At 29.7% G+C, this 20,818-nt stretch overlaps 1 protein-coding gene and 1 non-coding gene across 4 annotated transcripts in view; one reads left to right on the top strand and one right to left on the bottom strand.

The window, feature by feature from the left end:
• The window catches only part of LOC132948573 (FH1/FH2 domain-containing protein 3), a 51,487-nt gene extending 37,525 nt beyond the window's left edge, over nucleotides 1-13,962 (bottom strand). For 2 of the 3 annotated variants that reach the window (XM_061019101.1, XM_061019099.1), the window contains exons 1-5: nucleotides 13,715-13,962; nucleotides 13,570-13,629; nucleotides 12,896-13,505; nucleotides 10,969-12,837; nucleotides 10,817-10,902 (exon numbers count right to left, since the gene is read on the bottom strand). In XM_061019101.1, the coding sequence (XP_060875084.1) occupies nucleotides 10,817-10,902; nucleotides 10,969-12,837; nucleotides 12,896-13,505; nucleotides 13,570-13,629; nucleotides 13,715-13,741 (2,652 nt within the window). In that variant the 5' untranslated portion in view covers nucleotides 13,742-13,962. The remainder of the gene's footprint in view (nucleotides 1-10,816; nucleotides 10,903-10,968; nucleotides 12,838-12,895; nucleotides 13,506-13,569; nucleotides 13,630-13,714) is intronic. The other variant, XM_061019100.1, reaches the window with a different exon arrangement.
• A 6,518-nt stretch (nucleotides 13,963-20,480) lies between these two features.
• Nucleotides 20,481-20,599, top strand: LOC132949808 (5S ribosomal RNA). Its single transcript, XR_009665136.1, has one exon. It is a non-coding gene; the product is annotated as a 5S ribosomal RNA (ribosomal RNA).
• The last annotated feature ends 219 nt before the right edge of the window (nucleotides 20,600-20,818 follow it).

Below are 20,818 nucleotides of genomic sequence, written 5' to 3' on the forward strand. Positions count from 1 at the left end.
TTATAACCTACGATAGGTGTGGCCATGAAAGTAAATTGCAATAAAAATTGATAGATTTACATTTTTATTTGTATAATGGTCGTTTTCGATTACATCTTAGAAACTAATTGACAATTCTTTACACACTCGTGTGCGCGCACGCACGCATTAAACGATGGCACATACGGTCTTTTATGTTTTTAGTGTTAAAAAATGCATGTATATGGTATATAATAGGCATCATAATATTTTATTGGAATTAAGAAAGTGGTTTTTATTTTTACTTTTTTTGGTGTGAACACGAAAAGCCGACCTATACTCGGGCTATTCGGGTGCGACAATATTAGACGCCTATATTATTATGATATTCGTTTTATGTTTTGTGGATACCGGTCGCCTTCAAACAAACGAATGCGCCTATATAATATAATATAATATGGTATAATAATAATAATACCATGGCGCGGTTGTTTTCGTGCGGCCACCAAAGAAAGTGAGTCCGGGTCATTTATCCGCACGACTTTGTCGATTCGCATGCATTAATATAAACTCATGCGAAAAAATTGCCGTGATTTGTATAGTATTTGCACGTCGAAGGGTTTCAAAAAAACATATAATAATAACAACCAAAATCATATAATGATATCACTCTATCCGCACATTGTAAAAATCGTTCGATCTCGTTTCGAAATCCGTTTCTATCCCTCCCTCGCTCACTAATGCTATACCACGGAATATAACAATAATGGTTATACGTTTATTATATTTATAGCAGATGCAATCGGACCAGATTCGGGTTCGGATCAATGAAACACAACGGGCCGATTGAATATTGTTAATAATATCAATGCGCTCGTAGTGCGTTATACAATAAGTATACCACACCGCGAATTCGAGAGCATCCGTTTTCAAGGTCGGCCACTGGCATCCATTATTGTTATTGTCATTATTATTATTATTACACACATGATGCATTCTATACATACGTAATATCGTAACAGAGGTACGTATAACGTAATAATAATGATAATGTATTGTACGCGTTCGGGAGATATTATTATTCGGTGACACTTCGCCCGCCGGAGTCATATATACCTATCGAATAACGCCACCGGGTTCAACGTATCCACGCTGTGGCCGTCGTCACAGGGTATCGTCACCGTGGTCCTATGTAAACACTGTGATTTTTTTTTCTCCCCTATTCATATTCAGCTCGCGTTTTGCCCAAGGAACCATCTTTACACGGATTCCACCGAATATATATGATATATACGTATAGGTACTATATCTCACGGACATCTAATACTTGTATATGCTGCAGACACGTGCGATTATTTTGTCTACATCACGCCGTACCAATATAGACAAATAACCACCCATCGGATAATAAAAAAAATGCGTATTTTTCGAAATAAAGTCTCCGAAATGAAGTATAGATATGAGTACCTAGCTACCATAAATATAGTAATATATAAGCACCAAAACACATTGTCTTCCTTTTTCGGCAGGAGAATAAAAACATTGATTTATTAAAGACTTTAATCACTCCGCACTCAGTACCTAGATAGTTGCTGATTGCAGAATGTAATTGCACACCCACAAACTCGCTTTTAATAAAAAGTGATGTCACATGATATTTTTATCTATAGGTGTCTACATAGTATGTAGGCATTAAGGTATACATAATATGTTATAATCAATTGAACGGGACAGCCGTTGACACGATGTACGGTATCCCCCCCCCCCCCCACTCACTTCAATGGACTAAAACCCTTCATCGAAGAGCCATGTGCATTTTGGAAGTTATACAGGGTCTAGATTGAATAAAAAGAAGGGTCAGTTTTCTAAATTTTTGTGAGGCCGTTTATTTTACAGCACAACACTCTCCTTACGCTATTTCCTAGCTGGCGCCTGCGCGTTGCGGATATTATAATATATGTTTGCAATCGTATTTTTGAATAGGTACCCGTACCTCTATTATTGTATTCAAAACTTAATAGCGTTCAAGCGTATATAGATTTACGCGTCGCGATTTGTATAAAGGTTAGGTTAGGTTGTATAAGTAAGTACTAAAGTTATGTACGCCACGGTGCGGGAGAGCTCAACGACATTGGCAGAGGACTTACTCGGTGCGGGGCCCGGAGGACCCGGTACACGCCGGCGATCTGGTTGATCAGTGGTAACGTGAGGCTGAACGAATGTACCGGCGGCGCCCGCTGCGGCTCCGGCACGTTGGCCGAGTACTCGAACGGGTCGGTGTCGTCCACGTACTGTACGCGACACGCGAGCGACGTCATGGCGGGCTTAAAACGACGGCGTCTGAGTCAAAACGACCGATCGCGGCCGACAAATTATCGCTGCTCACCGATGGTATAACTACACCCGCGCGACGACGCGAATGCCCACGACGGTTTTCGGACAGACGCGCGCAGACATAATGTTTTGCTCGCGCACGAAAACCGCAACGAATTCACAATAATATTATTCAACGACGATGATAATATTATATTATTTTGGCCGATCTTGGACGGGATTGATACCGCACGATTTATGTATAGGTATTAGGTATCGTTATTATTGCGATCGTATACGACAGACGGGGCTGTGCGGCATGCACGTCGAGATCGGTCGTACGAGACGGACACGGACTGACTGACTGTTTGGCGTTTGCGGAGGACGCCGCCACCGCCACCGCCACCACCACCTCCGCCACTGTTCGGACAGATAGGCGGAGGATCGTGTAGTAGTAGTTCCCCCCACCCACCCCCGTCACCACGCGATCCGATATCAGCTGATAATAACAACGACCCTACTCGCAATATTAACAATGGTCGCAGGAAATATATTTACTATACATATAATATAATAGAGGATATAATATTATATTGTTATACCCTAAAGAGTCCTAGGGTACTCGTCCCTCCGTGGGAGAATACTGCGCGCGCGCGTTCTTCTCGCCAAATCACTCGGCTGACAGTGACTTCTCCCTCGCTGCACCCCAAAGTTTTTGTTACGATAAAGCGTTTGTTTTATTTTAAGTTACTATAAAAATATAATAAACAATAAAGTTTGGTGTTACTAAAAAAAAATATCCATTGTCAAAATGCCCAATACGAATGAAAAAAATAAAGACATAAAATATGTCCAAATAGAAATCCTCAATGTATAAAAATCACTGTTAAGAATGTTTCAATTTTCGGGTCGATTTTCCATGTAGATCATTACAAAATATACGAACTAAAAAGATAACATGATATACAAAGATTAAACTGTTCTGAAATGTTACGCAAAACATTTGATAATAATATTAAACATACAGAATTTGTTTTCTATTAAATTAAATTACATACATAGGTAATTATAAACATTTTCAAAAATTCTCCGATTATCTGATAATATACCTACACGGCAGTTTAAGCGTATCAAATTACCGAGACTATACTATGCAGTAATAATAGACATTTCTGTTTTTAATTGAAGAAGACTAGCTGGAGTGTGGAGACCAAGACGTACCTACACTATCATTATATTTTGTAGCTCATTTAGTAATTTCACCAAATTTGTAATAATCGGTGTGCCGCGGTATTCATATTGTTATTGTTGGCTCGATAATAATATTGTACTCGCAATACCAACAACGCGTCATCGGGTTGACGAAACGAATTTTCTATGAATTCGCGTGGTACCTACATAAATACAATAATATAATATCATGCCTAATTTTCGGTGCATCGATATATAAGATACCGCGGTCGATGAAGGATACCTCTACCTACCTATATTTGCTCACATCGTCGACTATACGCCACGCAACTGTACAACAGCGGTCTTGGGTGTACCGATTGTATACCTATACCGCAGTATACGTATAATAGGTACGGATGAAACACAATATTATTGTATGCACATAATATGTATATAAGTCATGCATAATATTATAGATACCTCATACCTATACACGGCGACGATAACATAATATAGATCTCGAAAACGAATTAAGTGAAAGTATTATTATTGTACGCGCGCGCGTCGCGTCTATATAGGAAATCTAACTGTGTCTCGAACGAGAGTGGCGTAAACATACCACAGAACCGATTGCATTTAAATATTATTATTATCAACGTCGGATGGTTATTTTATTTTCGGGGCAATTACATCCGAGGATTCTAATGTCAAGGCAATTACTATTTTCCCGTAATGCCACACGCGCGTTATAATAAAATTAACATGTATAGGTACAATATAATTCATAATATTATATAATCTATATATTAATATGTTACGTGCAATGTGATGGAATATCGAGCAGGGTTTTAAAAGGATGTCAGCGCACTTCTCTCTCTGACCCACGCGCAACATAGACAAGACGCATTTACGCAGAATCATATTTTCTATGTTTTTAAGTAATCTTAGAGTAAAATCACCCATTACAAAAAATATAGAGAATAATATTTTAGAGGGAATAACATATCGATTTTATATTTTATTATTATTTGACTTTGTATTTGACTTTCGATAAAAAACAAAAACATTTTGTAAATTTATAAATGATGTTTAAATTGTTTTGAAACAATATTTAGACAAATTGATATGTAATTTCCTCAAAAATATTATTTTCTACCTTTTTTGCGTTTTGTCTATGTTGCGTATGAGTCAGTAAGAGAAAACAAATAGTGCGCTGACATCCTCTCAATACTACAATGTGATAAGGCACTTATTTGAGAACATATGCTTATGCGTTGTAGACACGGCAACAATTTTTTCAATAAAACCATTTACCTAATTTACTAAATAAAAATCATCTTTTTAAAAATAATTACAACACTGTATTTTTAATTAAGTTAAAATATGAAGTTCAAATTGAGTTTATCATAATATTGTATACCAAGGACAAAAAACTAATTTTAAATATCGCATGTAAATATATGTGACGTTATAAAACTGACGAGTGCATTTCCGCCAATGTTTCACGTGCAGTACAAATTACTTGCAGGTTTACACAATGATTTAAATTTTTTTAAATAATAATAAAATAGTATTTTTTTATTATTATTAATGGGTACCGCTCAGCTGTACAGAAAGTGCCGAGTGGGTTACTGTAAAAGATGATTCAATTTGAATTCAATGACATACTATTCTATACGAGAAACGACTCTGAGCGGAGACCGTCCGTCAGCCGATACGAATAATGTTTTTTAATTACAACAAAATAACTAGCATCGTTATCAGTGTTAGTTTGTCTAGATAAATATTCTTTTATCTTTTATCTTATCTAGATAAATATAGATTATTAATTTACACAGTTATCTAAGATAAAAATCACCGTTATCTAGATGAATTTATCCAGATAATTTAATTTATTAAACGGCTTTTATTTATTATAATTTATAGGTAGGCAATTAAGTAACTTATTAAGTAGGTGATTTTAGATTCTGAGCGAAGCGATGAATGTCTTGATTTTATAATGATGTGTGTTTTTTTTTTTTTTTATTTTTTTTTGTGTCTGTCATCACCTTTTAGGACAGTAAAAGTGCTTGGATTTTCTTCAACAGTAACTTTTCTGATAGGAAAGTGAATCTAGTTAGAACTTTTTTTTTTGGAGGGGGAGGGGGGGTCAAAAGTATAAATTTCCCAGTAGTTTTCAAACGCGACGTGAAAAACAAAATAAAAATTAAGGAAAAACGGGATTTTTTACGCAAAATCTGTTTTCGAGAAAATCGATTTTGGTTTTTGGTGTAACTCTAAAACAAATAACCGTAGGACATGAAATTTTGACTAATGACTGAATGTTTATATTAGCATATTCTATACACCATAACATTTTCTCAATATTTTGACTTATTTTGAGCTGTTTACGGACATTGTTAATTACCATTTTTATTAGTTTTTTTTTCTATAAATATCAATAAAATTTTATCTGTTGAGTAAAAAAGCTTGAAAATTTAATAGAAGGTTATTGTTTCAAAGGCAGATGAAAAAAATTAAAAATCCTTAGTCACAGTTTTTATTTATAAGCATTTAAAGTTCAAATTTTGACAAAATACGGAAAAATCACGAAAATTAGCAAATTATTTTGAGTTGAGAATTCATAAAAATTTTTCTTTTTAAATCTAAGATTTATAATATAAGATTACTCATAAGTTTGTCTACCTTTATCAAAAAAAAAAATGTCTACAAGAAACTTAAATTAAATTTTTATGAGCGTCTGAAATTTATATTTTTACAACATTTGATATTCACTCAATTTCTCATGTAACAATTTTCTTATTTTATTGTAATTAAAAAACGAATGACTGTAGATACTTGAAAATTTCACTGAATGTTTATATTAGCATTTTCTATACACCATAAAATTTTGAAAATATTTTGACTCTTTTTGAGCTGTTTACGGACATTGTCAGTTTTCAATTTTTTTAGTTTTTTTTTTCTATAAATAACAATACAATTTTATCTGTTGAGTAAAAAAGCTTGAAAATTTAATAGAAGGCTCCTAGGTTATTGTTTCAAAGGCAGATGAAAAAAATTAAAAATCCTTATTCACAGTTTTTATTTATAAGCATTTAAAGTTTAAATTTTGACAACATTTATCAAATTTAAAGTTTAATAATTTATTTGTAGTTAAGAATTTAAAAACAAGGCTCCACGTAAATAGGTTATATATAAATTACTTTATTCAGAGTAATATCATCGAATATACTTGGTAATATCATAGGCTGACTGACCGTTTTCGCTCAGAATCGTTTTTCTTATACGATGATATTATATCATTGAATTCAAATTTAACACCATCCATTACAGTGACCCACTTGTAACCTAATGTACAGCAGAGCGACATCCACTTACCCACATTTTTACTAATAACTATTGACATTTTTGATAACATACTATTAAGTTATTCTATATTTCTACGAGCTTACAGAGAGTTCCATAAACCAATATGAAAAAAAATTATCCGATAATTTATCTAGATAAAAAAAAAAATTTTTCATCTTTATCTAAATAAATAAATAATTAAGTTATCTTTATCTTTATCTAGATAAAATTATATTTATTTCGGCTCAACACTGATCGTTATTCTTTGTTTGAAAATATAATTGTATCCAAATCCAAACTTCAAACGTCTACAAAAAGAAAATCTGCATATGTACTATGAATACTTTTTATAATTATTGTTTTCAATATGAACTATATAGGAGAAAAAATTCAAAAATGTCAAACGTCTATAAGTAGGTACCTAGCTAAAAAAAAGTAAAATATTTTTAAAATTATACTATTATGTATATAAAAAATGATAAGAAAATTTTAAGCATCTTCAGTTATTCATCTTTGAATTACAACAAAATATCAAAAATCGTTTGAAGAAAAATAGTTATTTGAATCGTATACCTATGTCGCCTGGTTTTACGTAAAAATTACAGATTTTCATTAATTTTTTTCTTTTTCTGACGCTTTTGAAAACCACTATGAATCGAGCAGTAAAAAATTCAATAATCCTATAAAGTATACTAAGTAGATTCACTTTAATTACCAAAAAAGATTACGAGTATAAAAAACACGGTTAACTACTAGTATAGACGAAAATCGAAGCATTTTTATACTAACTATAAAAAGTGTTTATAGACAAAAAAAAGCATCATTGTAAAATCAAATTGCTCCGCTGTTAATCTAATAGTATTTCGGATTTTCTTATTATAATATACATCATATAATATGTTGACTTTTGTGGAGAGGTCATGAGTGCCCTGTGTAAGTAAAGGTAAACATACTTTTAAGAAAACATGAAATTTTCTGGTTATAAAAATATTAAGTCATACTGCTGTCACAGATCAAGTTTAAAATTAGGTATATATTATATAGGTACCTAAAATAAATTAAAACATTAAAAATAACTGATTTTTATTATTTTTGGTATTTTGTTTAAATGGCCCAAGGGGACTCTTTAATTTTTAAAAACTGTTTATCAACACTTACCAATCAATTTACCAAAATAAAAAAATGAATAAAAAAAGTTAAAATATAAAATATATAGTTAAAATATGTAGGTATTTGGTAGTGCAAAAATCCTTAGAATAGACCCTGATATCGGGCAATGTGGTTATTGGATCTATAATACATAAATAATAATCGTTTTACTTTAGTTGACAATATGATTATTATGTTTTTATAACAAATATAAATTATTATAACAATTGAATAATCAACGATAAAATATGTGTATTATCCGTGATCACTCTCGAGTATTTTTTAGTTTAATATATAATATTACCATAGTACAATAATATATTATACAATACTATTAAAATACAAGTATACCTGGCGGCAGCTGCCAACTGCAGGTGTAAACGATTAATAACAATAATAATGTACTGATATCACTGATAAAATTGACGTATGCCAAATTAAACTCCAGAACAATATAATACAATAATACTGAGCATATATGAAATATTTATATATTTTTAAACGTTCACTTTCAAGATTCCGATAAAAATACATTTTATGTAAATTTTTACGTATGGGTTGATTTTTTAAGCACCCTCGTCATCTTTCTTATAAATAAATTACCCAATATAGCCAGTGGTTGCTGAATTTATACCACAGCCTAGGCGACCTTCGGGTATTAATTGTATATTATACCTATTATAAGTCTGTCCATGTGTTGTTTGAAATTGTTAAAATAAAAATCACTATAAGTGAGTTAGATGAAATTAAATTATAAGTAAAATTATAATAAAATTAAAAATCTACCTAGGTAGTAAAGTATAGTTATTAGTTGTATAGACCAAAGCATATTAGTAGATTTATAGACAACTTTAGTGTTTTGTTTTCCAAAAAAAATATGTTAACAATACACAATAGGTACCTACGTATGTATAATGTAACTATAAGCAAATCTTAGCAAGTGAACGAACAAAATCAGTCGAGATAATTAAGTTAAGTCGACGTTAAGAACATTAAGTTATTAATAATTGATACTTAATAAACAAACTATTAAAAATTAATAAACTCTTAAAGTTATAATTTAATGTATAGAAAATTATTAATGAAACTCAGTTAAAAAGAGTTAATTATTTTTTTTACATTACTATAGTCACTAGCTGTGAGATATAGGCAATATTACACATACGTCAACTATAAATCATTAAAACAAAAAATATTTATTTGTTTACTTTTATTTAAAATTATTTTATTATGTGGGCATGTGGCGTAATTAAACAAAAAGAATAGTTTCAACCACAATATTATAGATGAGAATAAACACAATTTTATATAAATGTATTATTTATCAATTTACCCGAAAAAAGCTAAGTTTTTTTTTAATTTGTTTTGTTTCACGTTTGTTCCTATATTGAAGCTTTTATGAAAAGAGATTTCCACTTCGACACTATGAACATTTTCAATACAAACTACCTACGTATAAGATATAAAAAATAATATTGTATGGTGATCACCTAACTTTGTAAGTTGTAAATTATAGTAATGTAGTGTCCCTAGGCAGTAGACAGTATTATATTATTATTTTAAATCTGAAAAAGATAATAAACTATGTCACATTTGAAAAATGACCTTGAGGGAACTCAGCATTGACTAAATTGCTAGACATAATTCACATTTTAAGTACTTAAAAATGATACAACTTTGGATTAAAAATTTACCATGGATATTATTTGTACGTAGCAATAATTAATCAAGTGTGAGTATCGTTAAATTAAAATTTTAGATAATATATGAAACTATGAATGTTATATAAATAAATAATAATAATAATAATAATAATATCATTGAAAAATTAATTCATTTTATCATAATTTAAAGTTAAACAACATGTTATGTCTTAAAATATATTTACATCACATCTACAACTAAGAAAAACATTTACCTACTAATTACTATGATTAAGTCTTCTGGCTTCGGCTTAAACTCTTAATATTTTAGTCTAAAATTAAAAATGTTATCAATATTTCAAACGAATAATTAATGGAATATTAAAATAATTGTATTAAAATTAAAATATTTTTCACAAAGTGTTGATATATTTGGTTAAAATAGTTCATTTAAAGAGTGAAAATATATTAGTTGTGAATATTGACAGTTAATATTGTAAAAACATTACGTTTTAAGACTAAAAATATTATCATAAATAAATGTCTTTTAAATATTTAAGAAATATAACATTTTAATTTTTTAAATTTAAAATGTCATACCCAAATACAAAATAAAATAGTAACAAAATAGTTTAACTCTAGTAGTATTATAAATACATCTAATAATACATAATAATATAACTATTAGTTATTACTTAATTCAAGCACATTTAAGGACATGAGTTGAGAAATTTAATATGCCTATAATAAGTAATAACATACTGTAATGTTTAAACGATTTGTTAATTTATATATTTTAATCTATAATAAACAAAATTAAATGATAGTATATTTTTTAAGCTATCATTTTTTTTCTCATGTTTATCTAACTCAAAACCGTTCCAACCTATTCAAGTTGTCCTAAAATATACTAAATTAAATCTTGTAAAAAAAGTTTAAATTTAATTGGAAACAATAACAATTTGTATCCCTTATGCTAAAAAACAAAACAGTTTTACAAGTTTTATTTAACTAACAATAAAATAATGTTTAATCATTTACGTTATATAAAACAATATAAAATCTCACCTAATTAATAATTATTGGCAACTTGATTAATAATCAATTAACTAAACTCCACATTAATCCTATGTTATAATTACATATAACTATTAGATATATACCTACGAGCGTATGTATAATTGTACGAATATGGTGGTGTAAATAATTAAGTAGAAAAAATATACACTTACCGTAGTAAGTTTCTTTTGTATGGTTGACATCTGGGCTGTACTGTCGTGAATATGAACTTGGTCAGGTCTGACTTCCACACAATCGTCTAAAATATGGTTAACACAATATAATTTTTTCTATATGGATATGACAAGATGTGAAATAATATTACCTGAATCGGTATCTGGTGGTGTTGTCGGTGCTGCAGGTGGAGGTTCTTCGTTTCCTAGTAGATCATCAATATTTCGACAACCTCCAATAAATAACATTAACTGGTCCAACTCGTCTTGTAAATTTGGTTCTTTTTGAATTTTATTGACAGGTATTTCTGCAATTTCGTTCACGACATTCTCAATTTTCTTTATTCGAAGAGAAGTTTTTTTGGTTCTGACGAAATCATCGCTTTGATTTTTTTCTCCCCACCAATCAGGACTACTATCAGCTAATTCTTCTATTTGTTTCGAACTTGAACTAACTGCATCACCACTACTAGTTTGTTTGGGCTCATTACTTTGAGATTCTGATTCTTCACTTGCTAACCAAGATGGGCTATCAAATGAATCCATTTTTCTAACACCGGTCATGGTTTTTATAGGACCATCTGTTGCAGTATTTCTAAGTTGGTCAAATGATTCCGGGACATCCCGCGACCAATCAGTTGAAATACTTGTACTTCTGGCATCTGTATTTTTTTTATCTTCTTTCCACCAATCGATTGAATCTGATTCCTTTGTCGACGCATAATAATTATTATTAGATATTTCTATATTTGAATTGTCATTTAAATTAGGCAAATCGGTTTCTAATTGAGATTCGAGGCCATTTTCCAACCACCATTGATTTTCACGTGGATTAACATTTACATCATTTTCAGAATTAAATGGAAATGATTCATTGGAATTTTCTTCGACACTTTGGTTTTTAATTGAAATATCACTTAATGAATTTACTTGTTTAGCCTCATCTCCTGATAACCACCATGGACTATCAAATGAATCCATTTTTCTGACTCCATATGATGTCGTAATTTCTGGACTTTTTGTTTGAGAATGGTCACTTTTTCTAAGCTCTATTATATTTGAGCTTAATTTGGATTCATCACTTGCGCATGAACTTTTTTCTTCTGTTAACCACCAAGGCGTGTCAAATGAATCCATTTTCCTAACACTGTATGATTGATTTTTAGTTGATGGAGAATGACTGGTATGTGTATCTGGATTTGAAACACTATCAATATATAATATAGAGCCCTGCGTTTCAATATCTTTCACGCATTGGCCTTCAATACTTGATTCTGTTCTAATAATATTGTACGTAGGACTTACGCTTGGTTGAGTACTACTATTAATACATCCGACATTTGAAATATTCTGAGCACATGGTTTTTGTTTTTCATTGATTAAATCTTCTTGGACTGCTTCTTTTAACCATAGATTTCTATCAGACGAATCCATTTTTCTAATTCCATATGAATGACTTTTACTTGATGTAGAGTTACTCTTCGTCGATTCTGAATAAGAATTACTTTCCGTACTCGACAATGGCACATCATTATTATCAGCTTGATCAGCTTCTTGTAACCACCGACTTCTATCTGAAGAATCCATTTTCCTTATATTATATGAAGGGATTTTAGTCAGTGTGTTGTTCATATTTAAATCAAAATCTGCATTTGTACATACATTTGGATCTTCATTATTATTTTCCGAATCTTGTAACCACCAGGCTTGATCGGAAGAATCCATTTTTCTTAACGGATATTGTAATTTAGGTGCGTCAGATATAACTGCAATGCCAGAAACTGGTGCAATACTTCTAATTGTAACTAATTTAGGTTCTTCGATTTTTCGACCCGTTGGTGGTTTTTCTTCCGCCGTACTGGAAAGTGACGGAGAGCGACTAATGCCAGATTCTTCTCGATTCTTTTCCGTAGTTCTGTTTCTATTCCAGTTTGGTTGAGGTAATTTTGAGGTCTCTGCACCACTTGAACGACTTTTACTGTGGCTAGATGAGTCAGAAAGATACGAATCTTGTTCTTGACCTTAAAAAAATTGATAATATTATGTTTTGATTTTAAAAAAATAATTAAAATAACGCACCTGAATTATCACTAGTTGATCCATAGTCTTTGGACTTCGAATAATGATAGCTTGATCTATTACCAACATACCTAGGTATAGGAATTGAAGATACTACTTTTAAACTAGGCATGTTACGAAGGAATCTTTCGTCCGTTTGTAAATTGACATCCACTCCTCTTTCATATTTTCGTGGTACCATCAACATAGTAAATTCTTGTTGTCCAGCGTGCTTACTTCGTAGAAATGTGCTATGAGCAGGAGGTGTAGGTGACGTACTCCGAGTGACTACTGATACCATAATATCTACTGGAGTATCTGCTTCTAAATCTGGTACATTGCATACTCCAAAAACTGTTACAGATTGTTCCTTGATCGGACTTCGAACAATCGGCGCACCGAAGCGGCTAGCACTTCCAGTTCTCAGAGTAGGTTTGTTACCAAAACCTGATGACGCCACTCTCATCCTTTTATCAGCTAATACAGCTTTGTCCCTCGCAATGGAAGAAAATTTGTCTTTTAGTGCAGTTACGGAACTTGAATCGCTGCCGTACGTACGAGTTGGTAGAGCTGAATTCCCGGTTAAAGCCCTGTATGAACTTCCACTTAAAAAACGGTTTGAACTTGTTCCCTAAAATTATTGAAAAAATATATTTTATACAATTTTGAATTATTTCAATTTATATTGTACTTACTAAAGTAGTAGGACGTTCTGGAGCCGATGTATAACTCTGGCTCGGAGATCTCCATGGTGGCTATTAATAAATTAATAAAACGTCTTAGATTATAACAAAACAAAAACAAATAATATAAATACGATAATTTAATTAGATTACTTACCCGTGAGTTTCTATACGACGAAGTCATGATTACATTTGCATATTATCAAGACCTGCAGCTACAGTACGACTGCTGGATATGAAATGTCAACAACGCAATGTGCACCGGAGTATTGAATGCGGGCCAACTCCACGTCCACTGATCCCGTAATGGTTATTTTTATATTCAACTAAAAGTGCCTAGTGCGAACTTGAAGCCAAATGCGATTTAAAAACACGAAAATGAGACATATGTAGAGCTCGTGGAAGTCATATTGGATAATTGCTAAAGAAATACTTAGATTGCTTTAATTAAAAATTTTAATTTAATTTAAAATAAAATAATATTTTATGATTTTCTATAAATGATTTTTTTAATACAAAAATAAAAATCAATTATATTACATAATTATTGTTTTTATAAAATGATTAAATGATTAAATTTTAACTTGGCAAATTATTAATATAAAGTGTAACGTTTAGGATAAAAAACGAAACGATTTACTATACAACTACGGACTTCAGTGACTATAAACCGAGAACTAGGAAAAGCGAACACAGTCTGTGTGTCTGGTAGACGTTAAATTACATTATGGTCCATTTAGGCTGCATTTGTAGAAATTTGGCACACAAGCAATCTGTCTATTATGAATCTCTTCTATCCCCGGACCAGCATATATCCGTCCGAGAATACAATATGTTCTGTTCCGCAGTAGAAACTGCCAAAACACCATAATTACTGTACAACTACGCATTTTTCTAGCCAAAATGTATTTAATATGATATGTATACTTTTCATTTTTTTTTCTTATATTTATCATAAATTATATTTTCAAAATGAATACACATATTAAAAATGATTTATTTTGAGTGTAATTTGCACATGTATGAGCTTAAAAAACAAGATAACCATGATGTACCAGCTACAAAAATAATAACATACAAATAAACTAGAATTAATAAATTTATTTTATTTTTCAAAAGCTTCAAATACCAAATGTAATATAGGTACTGTTTTGTATTTAAACCTGCAACTAACAAGAAAAAGTTTCCAATTGTCTACTACCTATTTAAGGATAAATTACGCATTGTAAAATGTATTCAATAAGTTATATCAATATTTAACTTTACTATTATTGTATTAATTTTATTTTAATATTCAAACTTATGTATCTGAAAATATTAGTTCAAAAACATAAAGCCTAGAAATACCTATCACACATTGTATAATCATAATAAATACAGTGACTTGAGTGTAACAAAATTTATATTTCTGCAGTTGTGAAAAATCCTAACATAGTTAACTCAACACATAACACAGTTATATTTAAATTATCTTCATAGGACCAAGATAATAAATATTTCTGAATATCATATAACCTGCTATAGTATTATCACATTAATACATTTGAAATAAATTCAAACAAATTAAGTAAACTATCATAAAAATAAAAATAAACTGTATGCCTTGAACGTATTTTATTTACCAATTTATTTAATTTTTAGTTTTTAAGCTTATTCATTTTACTAAACGTAAATAACAATATTTCAAACTCAACACAACATAAAGTTATATTGTGACAAGAAAACATAAAATATGAATATTTTTAGGTAGTAATATACCTAATTTAACTTATTATATATTTATAAAATATTAAGGTTTACCTATCTAACAGCCATACAAAATAAGTAATACCTACAATGTGTATATTTATAAATTATAAACGTTTATTAGCTATTATACAATTGTATTTATTGCCTATTTATCACTCATAAGTTATCGGTTAGGTACTATAATATCATAATATTAGCATTAAAATATTGTCTTTTATATATTTAATTTTATCTTTTACTATTTATATTTTTTACGAGATCAAACGCGGTGACTGGTGGGAAAATGTATATTAAAAGTATTATGTATAATGTTGTAAGTTGAGATGTGAAATCACATATCCAAAATATTTAATTTTTAGGAATAAAATAAAACAATGAAGATGACTATTTTTACGTTTATTTTACAATTTAAATATAATTACGTAAGATATTCATCGATATTTCAAATGACCAACGATTTATATGCACCTAGATATATAAGTATTATGTACCTACCTCTATTTATTATAACTAATTACTCAGGAGATTGGTTTAAACTAAAAACTTTTTCGTACCTATACCTACTAAAAAATGTATTATCAGTTTTACTAGTTGCTGTTTTGTATAACAATGTACATTTTATACCACGTCAAAACCATTTAATAAATTTCTATTTATTTCACCCACTCACTATTGAATAGATTACAAGTAACCTACACTAGAATTGTTTTGAATGACTACACAATTATCTTTTATTCGGAGAATAACACATTAATCTATCTCTTTCACTTCGTTCCTTAACATTGAATAGGTGTTACCAACAACGGGATCTAAACTTAAATAGTAATGAATTAGAAAATTAAAATTGTGTTCACATACATACCTAATTAAAATAAAATATTGTTCAAAGATTAATTATGTACAAATTAAAAAATCAAAATATTATTATTGCTCATTAGTTATTATCAATAAATAGTATTATAACGTAATAATCGTTATAAAATGTGTTTAACTATTTTATTTAAAAATCCTGAGTGTTTAGTTTAGATATCATTAAAAATAAACTTTAAAAGCTAGCTACTAATAGAAAATATATTTTAAGGCCGCTAATAAAAGCATGACATGTTCAACACCTTAGTTAAACTACGTCAGCTGTAAGCCGCTGTCAAATTCCCGTTGATTCGTTTTCTCAAAGAATTTTACAAGACTATTTAGTATTTTTTTTTGATTTGAATTTGATTAGAAACGTATGTTATAAATACAATTGTTTTATAATAAAACAATGATATTATTGGATATTGTATTTTAAAAGATTTTTATGTTATCATTAACAAAAATATTTCTATTTAGGTACACGCGGTAGATATACATAGTTTATAAATTAGGTGTGGATTACTCCAGTCTCTAAATCCCGTTTTGATATCATACAATAGGCCTATGAATTTGGGATGTAAATAAACGTTGAACTGTAGATATGCATAATATATAACTGAAACCATAAAAATCTAAGTGCTGGATAATTTATATTTAAACACCTACCTACATCAAATATGATACTATTGAATAGATTTAAATTTCAAATTATCTAAATAAACATTTATCGGTTCTAATATACTATTGTAATCAAATACGATGTAAGTAAAAAACAAAATCGTTAATAATTATTGAAAATGTTGTCACTTACACAGTTACACCCAAAATAATCAGCTTTTGATTACCTAAACTGTATTATATTTATTATTTCTATTGTTATTCAACAAAACACAATTTTTATATAACTTGTAACGACCATACTTATTTAGATATTATTATAATATAAAATAATAATAATATAGTATCTCGTTATTCTAAGACATTATAACGCCTTTTAAATAGTATATAGGCAACAAAAACTTATCATGTGTGATTTGTATATACAATTTTGATAGTAATAATTAATACTAAATACTAATTAATATTATAAATTAGTAAATAAATAAATAAAATAATCATTGGTGCAACTAGGGGGGATGCAAAAGGGTATTTAGCACCCCTCGTTTTTTTAGGTGGTCTACGCCTAACTATTATTATTATAGTGAAATACTAACGATTTTATGTTTTTAAATAATAAAATAATAACCGAATAAATATTTAAACAATTTTGATCATAAGTCATAACTATAGTCTATAACTTATTACTCAAGTCATATTTTTAATTCGTTATAGGTCATAACATAGTCTTATAATTGATAGATGTTTTATTAGCATTAAGATACACGTCATACTTCGGAGAAATGGTCAACTGGATTCCGGACGACCAATTTTTAGCCAACGGGTCACACCAAAAAACACTATATAGATGGACCTAAGCTGTAGTGGACTGTGTATGACGTACGTTTCTCCAGCCCCACCCCATATCGAATTTCAAACTTTTTTTCGGTTAAATATTTAGCGTGCAATTAGCGTGAATTGGCGTGACTGGTTTTGAAATTTGCGTGGCACTAGGTCAGGTTTAAAAAATTAAACAAAGTGGGGGGGGGCTGTAGAAACGTTTCTACAGCCCCTCCTCATCCGAATTTTGAACTTTAAGGACTTTTTTATGTCTCAATATTTAGCGTGCAATTGGCGTGAATTTGCGTGACCTATTTCGAAACCGTAAACCCAAAGCCCCAAGTACCGTGGGCTTTTCCCCTTTATTGCCATTTCCCCAGCCCCCCCAAACGACAAAAACATTTTTTTCGAATTTTTTTCAACGCCAATATTTAGCGTGCAATTGGCGTGGATTTGCGTGACCTATTTCAAAACCCTGCATTCAAAGCACCAAATGTAGGTATATAATAATACTGATGTACTGTTCTTTTATTATTATTATTATTGTTCAATAAATATTGCATTTTATTATTGTACATATTGCTTTGTCTTCGGTAGCCAAACAGACCTTTATTTATAATATACTTAAGCTCAAGTCGACGACGGTTTTTACAGAGACGTTGATCGACAACGTCCGAATACTCCTACAGATAGTATAGGTACTACAATACTTTTTATAATATATTAGAAGAGGTAATTAAATAGCTACTCAGTTACACCATGAGTAGCTTACATGTTATAATATGTAATGTAATATATAGTATACTATATAGGTACATAACTGTTCATCGACAACGTTAGTATCAGACATCAGTCTGCCTGTACTGCTACACATACTATATAATATATATATATATAAATGTTACTGTTGACAGGCAAGTTAACTACTATGAGTACTCTATCATATTGATCATTCAATATTGAATTAACCACACAAACTGTGTAACCAATAACCATTAAAATAATTAAATTAAATGAATGGTATAAACGGCTATTTTTTTTAGCATATTATAATCTACATTAATAAATATAGGTATTAACGTATATTGCCTAACATAAACACAATTCTGTAGTATGATTTCAATTAATTTATTCAAAAATACATGCATAATAATAATAATAATAATAATAATAATAATAATAAATAAAAGACAATATTATATTAAACTGACCATTATAATGCTAAATACTATGATATTATACTGGATTTTATAATGATTAATATACTCTACAGTCTACATTTAATAATTAACGTTCAATTGTATATAATGCTATATTAATATATTTATTTACATAATATACAGCATATAGCTTAATTATATAGCTATATACATATTATTTATGAGTATAATAATATATATAAAAGAAATAAACTATATTTTATATAATAATTTATTATATATTATATCTAATACATACATTTATGCATAATGCATATATATATTAGTATATAATAATATAATAACAATTTTATTTTATTTTTTAACAAAACTTCTAATGTATTTTCTTCATACCATAATATTGTCATCTCTGCGATCAATTTTGTTAATTAAATGCAATATAATAACAGTCAGATCAATAATTTTCTTTTAATAAATAATATTTAAAAAGTGTATGGATATATAATTTAGTACATTATGTAGGTATATAATATTATTGATACTAAAATTGGTACTTCACCGAATACGTAGAAATACGTACAAATAAGCGATTTAAGGTTTTATTACACACAATATTCATACGAATTAAAACGGTTAAATAATGTTTAATTCAGTCTTCGACGCTGAGTAGAAACGGTTTAAATTCTCGAATTTTGGCAGGAAAAATCATCTGATTAGCAAGGTTATCCCTTAGGGGGGGGGGGGGGGCTGGAGAAACGTACGTCTGTGTATGACTATTAACTGGTAAGTAGTCGTGAGTTTTGTGTTAATTATAAAACGTTTAACGTACACACCTGAGCAACGCCACTGTATGAGATTATGTGATTTTAGTAGTATAGGGAATGTGGCCATGTGGGGGACTCTGTTATAGGACCCTATTTTTTAGAGGAATAGTTGCACCTACGAATTAGAGCCATGTTAGTATTAGGTTGTAGCAGGGCTTGCATTTGAAAAAAAATCCGTTTTATGTTATTTACAATTAAAACGTTACACAATTTTTGCGTTTATCGTTATTCAGAATTAAAACGTTATCCAATTTTTGTGTTTATCGTTATTTAGAACTAAAACGTATTAGAAGTTTTGCGTTTAACGTTATTTAAAATAGTGTTAATATACCTATTAAATTAAAAAATTTTAAATAATGCGGGTAGGTAATGGCCCGGATACGGAATATAATATTATAACCAATTCTTAGATTGATTGCATGAAATAAATGTTTCTACGAAACCAATAGAGTTTTTAAATAAATAGATTATAAGATATTTCGTTTTGCGTTATTTTTTGTTCATGATATTCTATAAATTACGTTTTGCGTTTTGTTTTGTTTCATGGTATATAACATATTTTGTTAATCGTTATTTGTTTTGTTTTGCAGTATTTAATTTTTTGTGATTATCGCTTTCCGTTATAATAAAATTACGTTTACAAATTTCAATCGGTTTTTGTCAAATATAACGTTATAATCATTATTAGAACGTTTGCAAGCCCTGGGTTGTAGTAAACTATGTAATACTGTATTACCGTGAAATGTGGCCTAGCTAGTGACTTATTTTGTAATTATTATTAATAACAATAATTATAATTTGTAACATTAATTTATTGTATTAATCGTGCTCCTGGATAAAAAATATTATACTGGTTATATTTTTAAAACATTTAAATATAGTTATAAGCCACGTGATTTTCGCCAACGACCATACCACGTTGAATACACCAGTTCTCGTCCGATCACTGAAGTTAAGCAACGTCGGGCGTAGTTAGTACTTGGATGGGTGACCGCTTGGGAACACTACGTGCCGTTGGCATTTTTTACAAATTTTTCTTACACTTCGTAATTTTTGTTAGTAAACAACAGAACTTTTTGAAGATTCTTTTTTATAAATGTTTTTTTTTGCATGCTTAATTAATGATACTTTCAAAAAGTCGGTTTTTCCTTTAAAATTAACAAGGTGGTACTTTAGAGAAATCATTTTTCGATTTTTCCAATAATTATTTTTATTTGTTTAATATTTCAGATTTGTTAG

Source organism: Metopolophium dirhodum, chromosome 7 (genome assembly GCF_019925205.1).
Source record: "Metopolophium dirhodum isolate CAU chromosome 7, ASM1992520v1, whole genome shotgun sequence".
Lineage (NCBI taxonomy): Eukaryota > Metazoa > Arthropoda > Insecta > Hemiptera > Aphididae > Metopolophium > Metopolophium dirhodum.